The sequence below is a fragment of the Lonchura striata genome, chromosome 9 (genome assembly GCF_046129695.1).
Source record: "Lonchura striata isolate bLonStr1 chromosome 9, bLonStr1.mat, whole genome shotgun sequence".
In the NCBI taxonomy this organism is placed as follows: Eukaryota; Metazoa; Chordata; class Aves; order Passeriformes; family Estrildidae; genus Lonchura; species Lonchura striata.
In genome coordinates this window covers 5,574,295-5,589,338 of record NC_134611.1, presented here as the reverse complement: position 1 = coordinate 5,589,338, position 15,044 = coordinate 5,574,295, and the positions used below count along the sequence as shown (strand labels likewise).

Below are 15,044 nucleotides of genomic sequence, written 5' to 3'. Positions count from 1 at the left end.
TCACCAGTGAGCAATTCCACTTGTTGGAGGGTGAGGATTTTGTGCTGAAGGCAAAGCACTGGCAGTTCTGGGGCAAATTGCTGCTGGTTTCACTAACAGAGCTGTGTTTGCTGTCACCAACTCCCATGAGCTGAGGAACTGGGCTCCTGTTTGGTTTTTCTATTAATTTCCTTAGATTTATGCAAAGTATTAGATCTTCAGGCATCCTCTCTTAATGCGGATTTGCAGCCTCATAAACACCTTCTTGCAAGGAAAATAATCAGTGGCTGCAGCTGCTCTCTAACTCCCAAGTGCTTCTGATTATTGGCTTAATATTTTTTTGGACTGGTGTTGCTCAGGGTGAAAAGAGAAAAGAAGCAGAAGCCAGGAAGCAGAAGCACAGGGTTGCTGCTGGAAGGCTCCTCATGGATAGCACGGAGCTGGCACAGAGGGGTCAGCTGAGTCCTGAACAGAATCCTGGAATGGTTTGGGATGGAAAGGACCTTAAAGCCCATCCAGTGCCACCCCTGCCATGAGCAGGGACACCTTCCACTATCCCTCAGTGCTCCAGCCTGGCCTTGGGCACTGCCAGGGATCCAGGGGCAGCCACAGCTGCTCTGGGAATTCCATCCCAGGGAACAATTCCCAGTTCCCAATCTCCCACCCATCCCTGCCCTCTGGCAGTGAAGCCATTCCCTGTGTCCTGTCCCTCCCTGCCTTGTCCCCAGCCCCTCTCCAGCTCTCCTGGAGCTCCTCCAGGCCCTGCCAGGGGCTCTGAGCTCTCCCTGGATCCTTCTCCTCTCCAGGGGAACATTCCCAGGGGCTCTGAGCTCTCCCTGGATCCTTCTCCTCTCCAGGGGAACATTCCCAGGGGCTCTGAGCTCTCCCTGGATCCTTCTCCTCTCCAGGGGAACATTCCCAGGGGCTCTGAGCTCTCCCTGGATCCTTCTCCTCTCCAGGGGAACATTCCCAGGGGCTCTGAGCTCTCCCTGGATCCTTCTCCTCTCCAGGGGAACATTCCCAGGGGCTCTGAGCTCTCCCTGGATCCTTCTCCTCTCCAGGGGAACATTCCCAGGGGCTCTGAGCTCTCCCTGGATCCTTCTCCTCTCCAGGGGAACATTCCCAGGGGCTCTGAGCTCTCCCTGGATCCTTCTCCTCTCCAGGGGAACATTCCCAGGGGCTCTGAGCTCTCCCTGGATCCTTCTCCTCTCCAGGGGAACATTCCCAGGGGCTCTGAGCTCTCCCTGGATCCTTCTCTTCTCCAGGGGAACATTCCCAGGGGCTCTGAGCTCTCCCTGGATCCTTCTCCTCTCCAGGGAGCCCCCCCAGCTCTCCCAGCCTGGCTCCAGAGGGGCTCCAGCCCTGCAGCAGCTCCAGGGCCCCCCTTGGACCATCCCAAGCACAGGGATGGGAGATCTGTGTGCTGGGAAATTCTGTGGAATGATTCAGGATCACAGCACACAACTCCAGTGGGGTCTCTGTGCTCCTGTTGTTTCTCCAAATGCCCCAGACTTGGGATGGAGGCTGGGAAATGGAGGAGGGGAGGTTCAAAGGGAGACCTGGGCTGAACCTCACAGGACACAAAACACCATGAGCTCAAAAACCAGATTCCAAGAAAAGCATTACCCAGAGCTGCTTCTGTCTCTCTTTCTTTAAGTTGCTGCAAGTGCTCTCAAGATGAGAACCAGGCAGAATTTTGAAGAAGCCAATTTATTTGGGTTTTTGCTGTGGCATTCAATTCTGCTTTCTTAGCAGCTGGCTGAGCGTTGAAAGAAAAGGTTCTAGGAAATAAGATGCAAAAGTAGCAGCAAGGATAGTTGTTATGAAAGGGAAAAAACCCTTTCTGTGCTGTTCTGTAGTGTTTATAATCTAGATAAGATAGAAAAGGGCTTTTAAAGAGCTAGGGCATGGACTTGCTTGTGCTCTGTGCTTCCTCAGGCAGAGTAACCATGAAGAAAAAGCCTCTGAAAGAAACTGCAAGTGGTGAAATTGAGATTTCTTGAGCTGTTTTACACTTGCAAACATAATGTCTTGTGCTCTGGTGATTCCTTTTCTCTGAGTCAGAAGAGAGACATCTCCATGTCACTGGCACGGGGACAAAGGCCTGGCCTGACAATGTTGTCCTGTGTTCCCCCCTCGCTGCGTTTTCAAACGGGGAGGTTCTGTTTAATGGCTCCTTTGTTTGCTTGGTGTGTTTTGGACACTTGAACGATTGGGTGTTGGCAGGAGTCTTGTCTTTTTTCTGTTGTTTTGACAGGGGGGAGAAGCAGAGAGAATGTCGATCAACTTCAAAGACAGATTTCATATTCTGTGCTGTCGGGCCTCGCTGAAGATGAGATTCACGAGGGGAAATTTTTAACAAATGAAACAAATTTGATGGGTACTGGGTGGTAATCCCCCCCCTCCCCTCTCAATATTACTATTCTGCTAAAAAAACACAGAGTAAAACTCCCTCTTTGTAGAAATCCTCCACGTTTTTTAGGCAAGCTGCGCTCCTCTGTTTCCATTTCTGGAGCAAAAGCAGAAATACCTCAATTCTTCAACTTTCCATGAGGTTTACATTTAAGCAGCCTCAAATAAACCTTCGGATGAAAAGTTCATGCAATGTTAGGTCTGGAATTTTATCCCAGCAAAGCACAAAAAGAGGTTCTTGAGTTCTTTACCCCAAAGTTTGCTGCCAGAGGCTCTGAGTGTTTCCCACAGGAGGTCAGGGATCCTTTGTTGTCCAACAGAAACACAGAATTATGGAATTGCTCAGGTTGGAAAAGCCCTCTCAGACCATCTTTAAAATGGTCTTTTAACTCCTTCCAGGGATGTCTCCTGCCTGGGCTCAACAACACTTTTGGGGAAGAAATTTTCCCACTGTCCAACCTAAACCTACCCTGTTTTGAGGCATTTTTCCATCTCCTCCAGGCAAAAGGCCTGGATGGGGCAGTACCAGTAAACTGCTGGAAATCTGCAGTAAAGAAACCCCAAACAACAACCTCATAAGCAACAACTCCCTGCTCAGCTGAGTAAATTATTGGAGATATCTTGGTGCTGGGGATGCTTCTGTGCCTCATGATTGTCTTAGGAGACAATTAGGATTGGCTTAGGAGAGAATTATTCTGGCTTTACCCTTTGGATGATGACCTGGAGTGACAGGAGAAGGGGGAATATCTGGAAAATCCCAGAGGGAAGGGTTGGATGGGATATTGGGAAGGAATTCCTGGCTGGGAGGGTGGGGAGGCCCTGGCACAGGGTGCCCAGAGAAGCTGTGGTTGCCCCTGGATCCCTGGAAGTGTCCCAGGGTGGGGTTTGGAGCAGCCTGGGACCGTGAAAGTGTTAGGATTAATAAAACCTGGGCTTGGGGGTCTCAGCACTGGTTTTATCAAATGAGCAGAGCCTCTTCTGCTGCTACAGTCCTGCAGTCTGCACGTGCTTTGCTGCTTATTTTTATGGAATAACACTTAAAGATATCTGTGCTCAGCCTCGTAGGGAACCTAACTCTACCAGGAATCTGGGACAGTGGAGGAGGAGGAGGGGACAGATGGGACTGGTAGCAAAAAATTAGATAAAAAATAATCAGTGTTTAGGATCTGTGTGGGTCCAAGGAACTTCCCAAGTAATTTCTGTAGGTGTTCCCTGTGAATGCCCCTTTATCACTGTTTCAGTTGCCTCTGCTGGTGGTGATTTCTCTCCCAAACCATCACCCAGTGACTGTTGAAAAATTGGTGTAATTCTGACACTTGGGATGTGTCTGATCAAAGACAAGTGCCTGTAACAGCATTGATGGTTTAGTCTTGGCTTAAAGGTGGTAAAGCTCAGCTGTCCAGATGAAGAATATGTGCTGGAAGGAAGGTCTGGGTTTCAGGATGTGATTTTGTGCCCTCAAAACACAGTTAGAACCAGAGAATCACAGGAGATTTGGGTTGGGAGGGAGTTTAAAGCCCACCTCAACCCAAGCCCTGCCATGGGCAGGGACATTCCACCATCCCAGGTTGTTCCAAGCCCAGCTGGCAGGGCTCAGATCTCTGATATTGATTTTGATTGTATCTCAGGTATTGATTATCACTGGGTGCAGAAGAGCCACTGCCCAGAGATTTGCTTTTAGGAGCTCCTGCCACCCTTCCCCTGGGCAGGGAAGGTGAAATTCCTCTTTGCAATCCTCTGAAAGAGGGAATGTGGGGAACAGCAGGAGCTGGGAATGCTGAGGGTACCCAGAGATGTGGGTTCTCTGCTCTGCACCCAACACTCCTCCACCCATGAGAAAACCTTTAAAGGATGCTCCAGCCCTGCTGTTGCAGGAATTTCTGCTCCAGGGCTGCTCCTCCTCTCCTGCAGACACTTCCAGGAGTGGAAATCATGTCAGGGTGATGCTGGAGTTGTAGCAGCCTGGCTTTCCTCCTGCAGGCTGGTGGGAAAGCACGTCCCACATGAGGCAGGCTTTGCTGGGAGAGCTGGCTGGGGGAGGAACGTGAGCTCTGCTGGCTGCTGGGGGGGAGAGGCACAAAAAGCAGCTTTTTTTTTTTTTTTTGCTGGGTGTTCCTTAAAAACAATCCAGGCTTTGTTGCTGAAGCCACAACAACAGTGGCTCGACTCCTTTCAGGGCAGGGAACTTTAAAAGGGCTGTTTCTGTCCAGGCACAGGGCAGCCTCCACCTTTATCTTAGGGGATAAAACAAGCAAAAACCCTTTCTTTCCCCCACAAAAAATATTGTGGGGAGGAAGAAGGCTGCAACAAGCAGAAAAAAACATTTAGAAATGGGGAATTTGGGACACAAACACAGGAACAAACAAATTTTTTTTCCCATTGTAGTGCCAGGCTCTTGTGGTTCCATTGGAAGAGAATTCAGAGGGGATTTAAAACTCCCAAACCTCTTTTTTTTTTGGGAAGGTGGGAGATGAAGCTTTAATGGTTTCCTACGTGGAATGGGGAGCTGGAATGAGATGGTTTTTCATATCCCAAACCATTCTGTGATCCCATGATGAGGAACAGGGAATATTTAGATCCTTCCTCACTCCATCCTTACCGAAATTACAGGCAGCAGCTCCCTGAGAAAAAAAAAAAAAAAAAAAAAAAAAAAAAAAAAAACCCCAAAAAACCAAACCCTTCATTTGACATTGCTACAAAAAATCTGGGCAGACTGAGCGAAACCTGCTTCCTTTCCTATGGTTTCATATCTGCTTTTGTCTGCCCTTTCCAGGTAAAAAGGGTCTGTTCACTCCTGCTAAGTAACCTGGAAAGGCAGCACTTCTCTGCCGAGCCTCAATTTCCAGTCTCGCTTCCACCTCCTCTCTCTCAGGCTCAGAGTTGCCTCATCAGCATAAATACCCAGACTGGCAGAGTCTGGAATGCTTCCCCCTGGGCTCTCAGGAGAGCTGAATCCAGGCTGTGCTTGGGAAGGTTCCTGCCTTGTCTGGGGGGGCTGCTCAGGGACCTCCCCAGGCAGACAGGACTTCCAGCAGCGCAGATTTTGCAGGGCAAGATTCCAAATCTGGAATTCTGCCACCTCCCTCAGCTGGTGGCGGGGTGTGACCCTCTGTTGCTGGTCACTCTGGGGCACTTCTGGCTGCAGGTGCCAAAATGTCCCCATCACTCGAGGTCACACTGTTCCGTTCTCCCATTTCTGCCTCCAAAACGCCACATTTAAAGCAGGATTGGTCTGAATGTGTTTGGTTTTTGAGAATAAGCACAAACACTGCTTGTGGCACTGCAGGGGACAGAAGGAGGGGTTATTTCCCTCCTGGATTTGTGGTTTCTTTCCCTCTCTCTGGATAGGAATGAGTTTCCTGGCCTGGCTAATCCAGACAATGATGGTTTTGCCACCCTCAGCTGCTCCAGTACTGAGCACATCCCTCTGAGCTCTCCTGGATCACTGTTCTCTTCCAAAGCTCTCTCTGCCTTGGGAGGAGAAGTTCTCCTGCACATCCATCTCCTGATCCTCTGTAAAATTAGCACTTCAGTGCTTTAATTAGGATTTCCACACTCTCCATCTCCCATCCTGCCCAACACCAGGCTGGTGCTGTCAGCAGAGCCTCCCTCAGCTGAACTCTCACTGCTGAGGGTGGACCATGGCAGGAATGCTCCCACCTGGCATATTTCAGTTTTGGAAGGAGGTTGTTGCTTTATTTGGTATTTCCTTATCACTCACAACAACTCCTGGAAGGTGGCTGTGCTCAGGTGGGGCTGGGCTCTGTCTCAGGCAGCACTGACAGAACCAGGGGACACAGTTTTAAGCTGCACCAAGGGAAATTTAGGTTGGATGTTAGGAAATTTTTTTTTTCCAGAAAGAGTGATAAAGTTCTGGAATGGTGTTTAAAAAAAGCCTGGATGTGGCACTGGGTGCCAGGGTTTAGTTGAGGTGTTAGGGCTGGGTTGGAGTCGATGATCTTGAAGGAAGAGACCTGAAGGTTTCTTCCAACCCAGTGATTCTGGGATTCTGGGATTCTGGGATTCTGGGATTGGTGACTGCTGGAGGTTTATTCTCAATACAGAATGGTCCTTGGACACTTCCAGAGATCCAGAGGCAGCAACAGCTGCTCTGGGAATTCTATTCCAGGGCTTTCCCATCCTTCCAGGGAACAATTCCTTCCCATGGCAGTGGAAGCCATTTCTTGCTCAGCCATCCTTTCTGATTCTCTGCTCTAGGGGACACAGGACACTTGGAATTGATTCCTGCTGCTTCTCTTAGAAATACAGTGAAAGTCTCCTCTCTGTTTCTCCTCTTCTCTCCACTTTTTAAATCTTCAGATTGATTTCTAAAGATTTTAAGTTTTCCATACTCTCAGAGCCCTTCTGTTGCTCTCCTACAGCATTTCCAGCTGTAAGAATTTGCCCAGTGCTGTTGAACCTCTGATCCTTTGTCCCCTTTCCCCTGTTCCAAGCCACCACTTTTCTGCCTTCCTTTCCCTTAAAAGCTGACCTGCAGAACTGAAAAGCCCCTTTTGAACATCTCCTCCTTTCAGCCCTGGCTCTTCCAGCACAGAATAACATGAAAACAAACTTTTTGAGGGGAGATCAAACACAGAGTCCATGCTTGGAAGCCAACAAGCTTCTTTGATTTTTTCCTTTTTCCTGTTTGGTGGGTTTTTTTTTTTTGGTTTTTTTCTTTTTTTTTTTTTTTTTTAACTACTCACAGGAAGTTTGGCAAAAGAAATATTCCTGTACCTCCAGGATCCATCTTCTGTTCTGAAGCAGAGTGTAGAGAAGAGGTGGCCTCTACATTTACCAGTCTAGGACCTAGATCAGGTGCTGGGGATCAGAGTAGCATCACCTTCCCAATGGAATCTCCAGCTTCAGGATTTATGGGTAGCTCAGCATGGGTGAGGCTGCCTGAGAGTGGTGGGTGCTTTTGCAGTTAAATTATCATTTTATCACAGAATTGTAGAACAATTTGGGTTGGACAGCCTTCAGTCAGCTGGGAGGGTGGCCCTGAAGGGGCCCCTGTGAGGAATGTCCCAGGGGATGGGGAGAGTCTTTTTCTCACTCCTGAGTTGGTTCTTGGTTGTGGGAAGAAAATCAGCCAGGTTGGGTTGGGTTGGAGGTGAGGGAGCTTCAAACCATAGGATGGCTTTGGTTGGAAGGGACCTTGAAGACCACAGAATCCCAGACTTAATGAGGTTGGAAAAGCCCTCAGAGCATTGAGTCCAAGCTGTGCCCGATGCCCACCTTGTCACTCAGGAAGGCCTGGACACCTCCAGGGATGGGCACTCCAACCCTCCCTGGGCAGTTCCAAGGTCTGACCCCACTTTCCATGGGGAAATTCCTGCTGGTGTCCACCCTGAGCTGCCCTGGCCCAGCCTGGGGCCATTCCCTCTCCTCCTGTCCCTGTTCCTGGAGCAGAGCCCGACCCCCCGGCTGTCCCCTCCTGGCAGGAGCTGTGAGAGCCACAAGGGCCCTGAGCCTCCTTTGCTCCAGGCTGAGCCCCCTCAGCTCCTCAGGGATTCTCCAGCCCCCTCAGCTCCCTCAGGGATTCTCCAGCCCCTTCCCAGCTCCTCAGGGATTCTCCAGCCCTTTCCCAGCTCCCTCAGGGATTCTCCAGCCCCCTCACCTCCCTCAGGGATTCTCCATTCCCTTCTCAGCTCCCTCAGGGATTCTCCAGCCCCCTCAGCTCCCTCAGGGATCCTCCAGCCCCTTCCCAGCTCCCTCAGGGATTCTCCAGCCCCTTCCCAGCTCCCTCAGGGATTCTCCATTCCCTTCCCGGCTCCCTCAGGGATTCTCCAGCCCCCTCAGCTCCCTCAGGGATTCTCCAGCCCCTTCCCAGCTCCCTCAGGGATTCTCCATTCCCTTCTCAGCTCCCTCAGGGATTCTCCATTCCCAGCTCCCTCAGGGATTCTCCAGACCCTTCCCGGTTCCTCAGGGATTCTCCAGCCCCTTCCCAGCTCCCTCAGCCTCTCCTGGTTCTCCAGACCCTCTCTCAGCCCTTTTCCCTTCCCTGCACATGCTCCAGCCCCTCAGTTTTGTCCTGAGGGTCCCAGAACTGGACAAGCCCTGGAGTTGTGCCCTCCCCAGAGCCCAGCACAGGGGGACAATCCCTGTCCTGCTCCTGCTGCCACCCAATTCCAGGTGCCATCGGCCTCTTGGCCACCTGGGCACAGCTGGCTGATGTTCAGATCACCCAGTTCCAAGCCCCAGTTTAGATTTTTTACCCTGTTGTCCTCAGTGTGCTGAGACTGAACACTCAACCTACACACAGTGCTGAGAGCTCTGAGCCCAGCTGGCAGGAAGGAGCCATCCCTCATCCCTTGGAGGAGGAAAACCATTTTTCCTCATGCCTGGCACACAGCAGCTCATGGGGACGTGTTTGGTGTGGAGCAAAGGGGTTGTTGTGGTTTGTTCCAAACCAGTGATAGTGGCTTTGGTTTTGTTGTATGGTAATTGTTGGGTTTTTTTGTGTTAATTGTTGGTTTTTTTGTGTGGTAATTGTTGGATTTGTTGTGTTGAAGGTGCCTCGTCACCAGACATGGAGTCCAGCTATGGGGGAGGCCTGCTGGACATGGTGAAGGGAGGAGCAGGGAGGCTCTTCAGCAACCTGAAGGACAACCTGAAGGACACCCTGAAGGATACCTCCTCCAAGGTCATGCAGTCTGTGGCCAGGTACAGTGCACCTGAAGCAGGAAAAACCAGGAGCTGCTGGTCCCACTGAACAAGCACGGCACAGCTCACAGGGATTGAGGAAGGAAGGGAAAATCCCAAATAATTTCTTCAGTTCTGTCACATAATTGGGGTTTGGCCTCAAGGAAAACCCAAGTAAAACCATGTAAGCTTCATAGTGAGCATCAGCATCGTGAAATCTGGGCAATGCCTGTGAAAGTGGAGCACCTGGTCTCCAGTTCCTGGAGGATTCCCTGTGGGATCCTTCCAGTGAACCACCACTTGAATATTTATTTATTCACTGGTGTTGAATGTTGATTTTATCTCTGCTGTGCTTGCTGATGTTGCCATCCCTAAATCCATCTTGGAAAGGAAGAGAGGCTGAGGTGACTTTGCTTTGGAGACTCTCCTGGTGTTGTCCCCTTCCAAGGGACCAGGAGCTCCAAGAAATTAAGAAAATTTAATGCAAGACCCGGGAGGGTTTGAGGATCTACAAAGTGCAAGCTGCTGGAGATTTCTCCTGGAAACTGGCACTAAAAATTAATGACAAAAGGGAAAAGGGACCTTTCTTGCAGGTTTTGTATTCAGTTAATTGCATGTGGAGACAGGGAGGCTGGGTCACTGTCTGCATCTCAAGAATTAATTTTAAGATGGTTTTTCCTCGTGTGATAAGTCGATTTTTTTGGGCAAACACTCCTAATGTGCTGCTGAAGTGCCTAAATTCTGTCCCTTGCTTTGTCTCTTAGTTACACCAAGGGAGAGCTGGACATTTCCTACATTACCTCAAGGATCATAGGTAAGCACTGCTCTGTGGAGAAACACAACCTGCAACACCCCAAACCCCAGAATTCCCTCCATCCCCACTGATCCTGGCCTCTCCTTGCCTTGCCAGTGATGTCTTTTCCTGCTGAGGGCGTGGAGCTGGGCTTCAGGAACCACATTGAGGATGTCAGGACGTTCCTGGACTCCAGGCACCCCGACCACTACACCGTGTTCAACTTGTCACCCAAATATTATCGCAGTGCCAAGTTCCACAACAGGGTGAGTGCCTTCCACAGGGGCAAATTCCTCAGGGAAAGGGGCAGCAGCTTCTGTTGTATCCAGAATTTAAGGGGATTTAGGAGTTAGAGGTGTTTTTAAGCTGCTGGGGTGGGTTGGGGAGTTTTAGCTGGGAGCACAGGGATGAAAGAGCTGGAAAATTCAGGGATAATGTTGATGTGAGGAGCCTGAGAGAGTGAAAGGCATTACATGGAGGGGCTGCAGGGAAATAAAGAATAAACCAGGGTTTTACAGCTGCTCCTACAGTGTTGGAGCTGCTGCAGGGAAAGAATAAAATGAAAAGCCTTTGGAAGAAATTACCAATAGAAGGAGGGAGATGATTTTCTTGCAGTTGGGTTTTAATCATGCAGGAAAAGTTCAGGATGGAAATGGGATCTGAGGGGCATTTTGTCTCTTGTGACTTTAAAAAGCCACCTGCACTGCTTGGCCCAGTTTCCCTCTCTAAAACCAGAGCAGCATCAGGGAGCACTGAGAGGCTCTGCTTCATTAATGGCTTTTAGTGGAAATCTCTATGAAAAGCTGCTGCTGAAATGCAAGATTAGATTTAATCTTCCTGAAAACTTCCTGTTCTTTCCATCTCCCACAAGGGAGTGCTGTGTTTTGGTGTTGTGGTTTTTTAAAAATTTCTAACTTTTTGATGCCTTCAACCCAAAAGGCAGCAGCAGTTGCCAGGCTTAACTCTCAGTCAGGGTAAATGAATCTAATTTAAGCCTAAATTAGTTTTAATTTGAGGTGTAGCTGAATTTATCTTCAGTAATTTTGTTCACCAGAAACCACTCACTGACACTTGAAGCAAATTTCTCTGTGGCCATCAGTAACCAGACTTTAAATATGAGTAAATGAACAGGGAAGACTAATTAAGAGATATTAAGAGCTCAGAATCTTCACTCTTGATTGATTTTGGTGCATCACTGATGCTGTTTGTGGGTGGAGAAAAATTTATTTACTTCTGGAAGCCCAGCATTAAAGATCTATTGCTGTGTGAGCAGGCAATAATTCCCGAATCCCTGGAATTATCCCAAACTGACTTTTAATGTCACTCTCAAAGGACAGCTCAGTGCTTTGGAAGCATTGCCTTGACTCACACAGGAAGAAAATAAAATGATCTTTTAATAAAATATTGTGTTTTCAGCTTACGGGCTGGGAAGTCCTGATTCCAAGTATTTTTCATGAGAAAGAAATGTGAACAACACAATACATGAAATAATTACCAGGCTTAGCTTTATATATCTTGCAGAAAATACTAAAGGGCTCTCAAGGAGGTGAAACCCCAGTGAGTTTTCTGCTGGGATGAGGATGTCAGCAGAGCTGCACTGAGATACACACAGGAAAAGCTTTTCAGTTCCTGCTTTCTTTAAAACTTTCTGCTCCTAAGATCCAAGTGGGTCACTGTGCTGCGTGGTGGCACAGGAGGGAGGTGAATTTGTGTCCTACCTTAGGAGTGGCTGAGTGAGTCAGCAAGCCCCAGGTGCCCAGCCTGCCGAGGAGGAGAGGGCACTGCGAGGGTGGTCAGGCACTGGGAAAGGTTTTCCCCAAACCTGGAAGTGTCCAAGGACAGAGCTGGGAGCACCCTGGGATAGTGGAAGGCAGCAGGGTGTGAACAAGATGATCTTTAAGGTCCCCTCCACCCCACCCGAAGCGTGACTCTGACAGAGACCTGGCTGTGCTCCATTGTCCCCTCTGTGTCCCCAGGAGGGGAGGAGAGCAGTTTCAAACCACAGAACTCAAATCTAACATGAAACAAACCCAAGCCTCAAAGACCCTCATGGGTCACGTTCCTGGCAGTTGCTGCCCTGCTATTAAAATCAAACAAGTGCCGAGTGCTTATTCCCAGAGCTGGAGAATTCCAGCTGCTTTTCCCCAGGGTTGTCTGTGCTGAGTGCTGGTGAGGTTCTGTTTGATAGAAACACCAAGCACACATTTAATTTCCTAATTGCAAACCATCAGGCAGATGTGTAATTAGAGGCAATGTAAATATGTAATTATGGACTGGTGGGAAATGTGTATTATTTACTAGAGAAGTGATAATGGCTTTTCCAGATGCTTGGCAGGGAGGTCTGCTCTGAGGATTGTCAGTGGAAGGGTCACTGTAGGAATTCTAACAGGAAAAATCAAGGACATACAACAGAAGGAATGAAACAAACTCTGGAGACAGGAGAAGGTGAAGAGGACAAATTGGGAATGGTCACTCCCTGCTCTCCAAACTTTGAGCACTGCTTGATCTGTTCAGTGGCTTCTACAACACAAAGCCATATTTGGATATTCTGGAGAACAAAACTTTCAGAGACCTAAAATGCTATCAGATAAATATCTAACTTGCTGGGAGACAAAAATGGAATTTGCCATCTTGGTCTGGCCCTGCATCCCACGGGAGCCTTTGGGATCCTTGTTGGATGTGGCACAGCCTGGCAGGGCTCTGGTTGGAATCTGGGTGCCTGTTTCTGCTCCAAGATGTTGTGCAGGTGTCAGACAGAACCTGAAGTGCAAATTTTATAAAACCTGGAGCATTTCCTTCCTCTTAGAGATGAAACAGTTCTGGGGATCATGTGGCTGTCTAAGAACATCTGGGCAAATCATCTCCTTCCTTCCCCATTCCCATTGAGCAGCAGCCAAATGTCAGCTGAGAGAGAGACAGAACCAATTCTTCAGCTGAGGACAAGCCTCGGGACATTCTTCCTTTAAATTTCTTCTGGCCAGAAATGCCTTTTTTAAAAAAAGATATTTCAATTAAAACCAGATGAAAGGGAGATGTCTGTTGAGGGCTATTTGATGTGCTGCTTGGGACTGCAAGGACTGACTCAGAACCAGCACAGAGGAGTAGGAACCAGACATTCTTTGAGATTTATGGGGTTTCAGCTCTAAGGAGCCATTCATTTTCTGGCTCATACATTAACATACTTAGATAGGATTACTTTTTTTTTAACAGAACTTTCCCTTTCATCAGTTTAATATCTGTCACATAGGGCTTGGAAATGCTGTGCCAGGGAAGGATTCAGAACAACAACTGCTCAGTGCCCTGTGCAAATCAGAGCAGTTTTTAGGGACACATTGTACAAAAGCTTTAGAAATTGAGGCGAGACTGGAGCATTTTAAAAGAGCCCCTCCAGATAAGCTGATGTGAAATGTAAATTTTGAAAAACGTGCAGTCAGGAACAACACATCAGCCCAATGTCATCTCATTGAGAAGGCTTTTTTGTCTGCCTCCTCATAACTCATGGGAGGCACGGCGCGGAGTTACGCACGAGGAGAGGTGGAGTAGGATTCCAGCACATAACTCCGGGTTGTAAAGGACAAGTAGGTGTCTTGGCAGGGAGATTTAGTAGAGCTGGGCTTGTTTGGTGCTCCCACAAAGTGGTTTTTTGGTGGTGCCATCCCTGCAGGTGTCTGAGTGCAGCTGGCCCGTCCGGCAGGCGCCCAGCCTGCACAACCTCTACGCTGTCTGCAAGAACATGCACAACTGGCTGCAGCAGAACCCCAAAAACGTCTGTGTCATCCACTGCATGGTGAGTGCACCCACAGCAGCCAGCAACAGCTGCTCATGGAGTGTCTGGAGGCTGTGTGCCAGGATGGGGACAATTCCTGAAACAGGAGGGATGGGATGGCATGGCATTGACCCAGAGGAAGGGACATCATCACCCAAAGCTCAGCTGGAAGAGGGTCACTGAATGAGAAGCAGGAATGCAAAGCAAGAGAGGTCAAAATCATGCTCCAGGAGAAAGGTTTGAATTTCACCCAAAGCTGTCAGCTTGCTGTGACTTAGCCAGGCTGCCCAGAGCAGCTGTGGCTCCCCCTGGATCCCTGGCAGTGCCCAAGGCCAGGCTGGATGGGGTTGGAGCAGCCTGGGACAGTGGGAGGTGTCCCTGCCTACAGCAGGGGGTGCACTGGATGGGCTTTAAGGTTCCTCCCAGCACAGACCATTCTGTGATTCTGTGATTTGCATTTTAATCCAAGCAGTCACAGAAGAAAATGCAGCCTTTGGAGTGAAGGGGGCTGAAATTGGGCAGAAAACAGAGAGCTGGGAATTCTGTCGAGCTGTGAAATGGAGACTGTTGAAGCCTCCTGCCATCAGGAGAGGTCAGGCCTGGCTGAAGGAAACCCCCAGAGGGATTATTCAGCACTGGGCAATGCTGTGCTGTGTGAGGGTGGTGTGATCCTGATCACTCCTAATTTACTCCATCCAACCTTTCCTGTTGACAGCAATGCCCAAAGGCAGAGTTTTGCTCTGCTCTTGGAGCCTAAATTAAACCAGGAGGCTGTCAGCCCTGATCAGCAGAAACTGGGAGGAGTGGAGGAAATGACTGATCCCAAATTGCACAGGGTTCCCATGTGAGCCTGGCATTTCTGCCTCTCACAGCACAGCCAGCAGCTCCAGGATGTAAATTCCCTTCAAACAGAGAGAAAGATGCACTTGATGCCTCCAACCCTGGAAATCCAACTCGAAAATCCAATTCCTTTCCTGTCCTTTGGGCAATGGACATCAGGATAACGTGATAAAAGACAAAGAGTCCTTTCCAATACTTTCTAACAAGGCTGCAGAAACCCACTTAGTTTATATGAACCTGAGAGATCTTGCCAGAAACAACTGACAGGGGCTAAACTTGAAAAAAGCAAACAGCCTGTTCATGTCAGCAGGTTCTTGGGGTCAGAATCAGCTCTAGTACAGAAAATCCTACAGAAAATGGCTGGAATGACTAAAGGGGGCCTGAAAAAACCAATTGCAAGGAGCAAGAGTGGTGAGGCCTTTGAGGAGTTGTGGATTCCCCATCCCTGGAGGTGTTCAAAGGGGTTTGAAGCAATCTGGAATAGTGGAAGGTGTATATCAGGAACCCAGGGCACTGGGAATACATTAATTTTCTCCTGCTCTTCCAACATTTTTGATCAATGTGACTCAGCAAACTTTCCCCCAGAATCACCTTAAAAAATCCCATCAG

At 49.0% G+C, this 15,044-nt stretch overlaps 1 protein-coding gene across 2 annotated transcripts in view; it reads left to right on the top strand.

Annotated features, from left to right (window-relative positions):
- The window catches only part of DNAJC6 (DnaJ heat shock protein family (Hsp40) member C6), a 43,918-nt gene that overhangs the window by 13,075 nt on the left and 15,799 nt on the right, over positions 1–15,044 (top strand). For both annotated transcript variants that reach the window (XM_077785309.1, XM_021535576.3), the window contains 4 exons: positions 8,907–9,057; positions 9,801–9,850; positions 9,947–10,095; positions 13,494–13,616. In XM_077785309.1, coding sequence (XP_077641435.1) covers positions 8,907–9,057; positions 9,801–9,850; positions 9,947–10,095; positions 13,494–13,616 — 473 coding nt within the window. The remainder of the gene's footprint in view (positions 1–8,906; positions 9,058–9,800; positions 9,851–9,946; positions 10,096–13,493; positions 13,617–15,044) is intronic.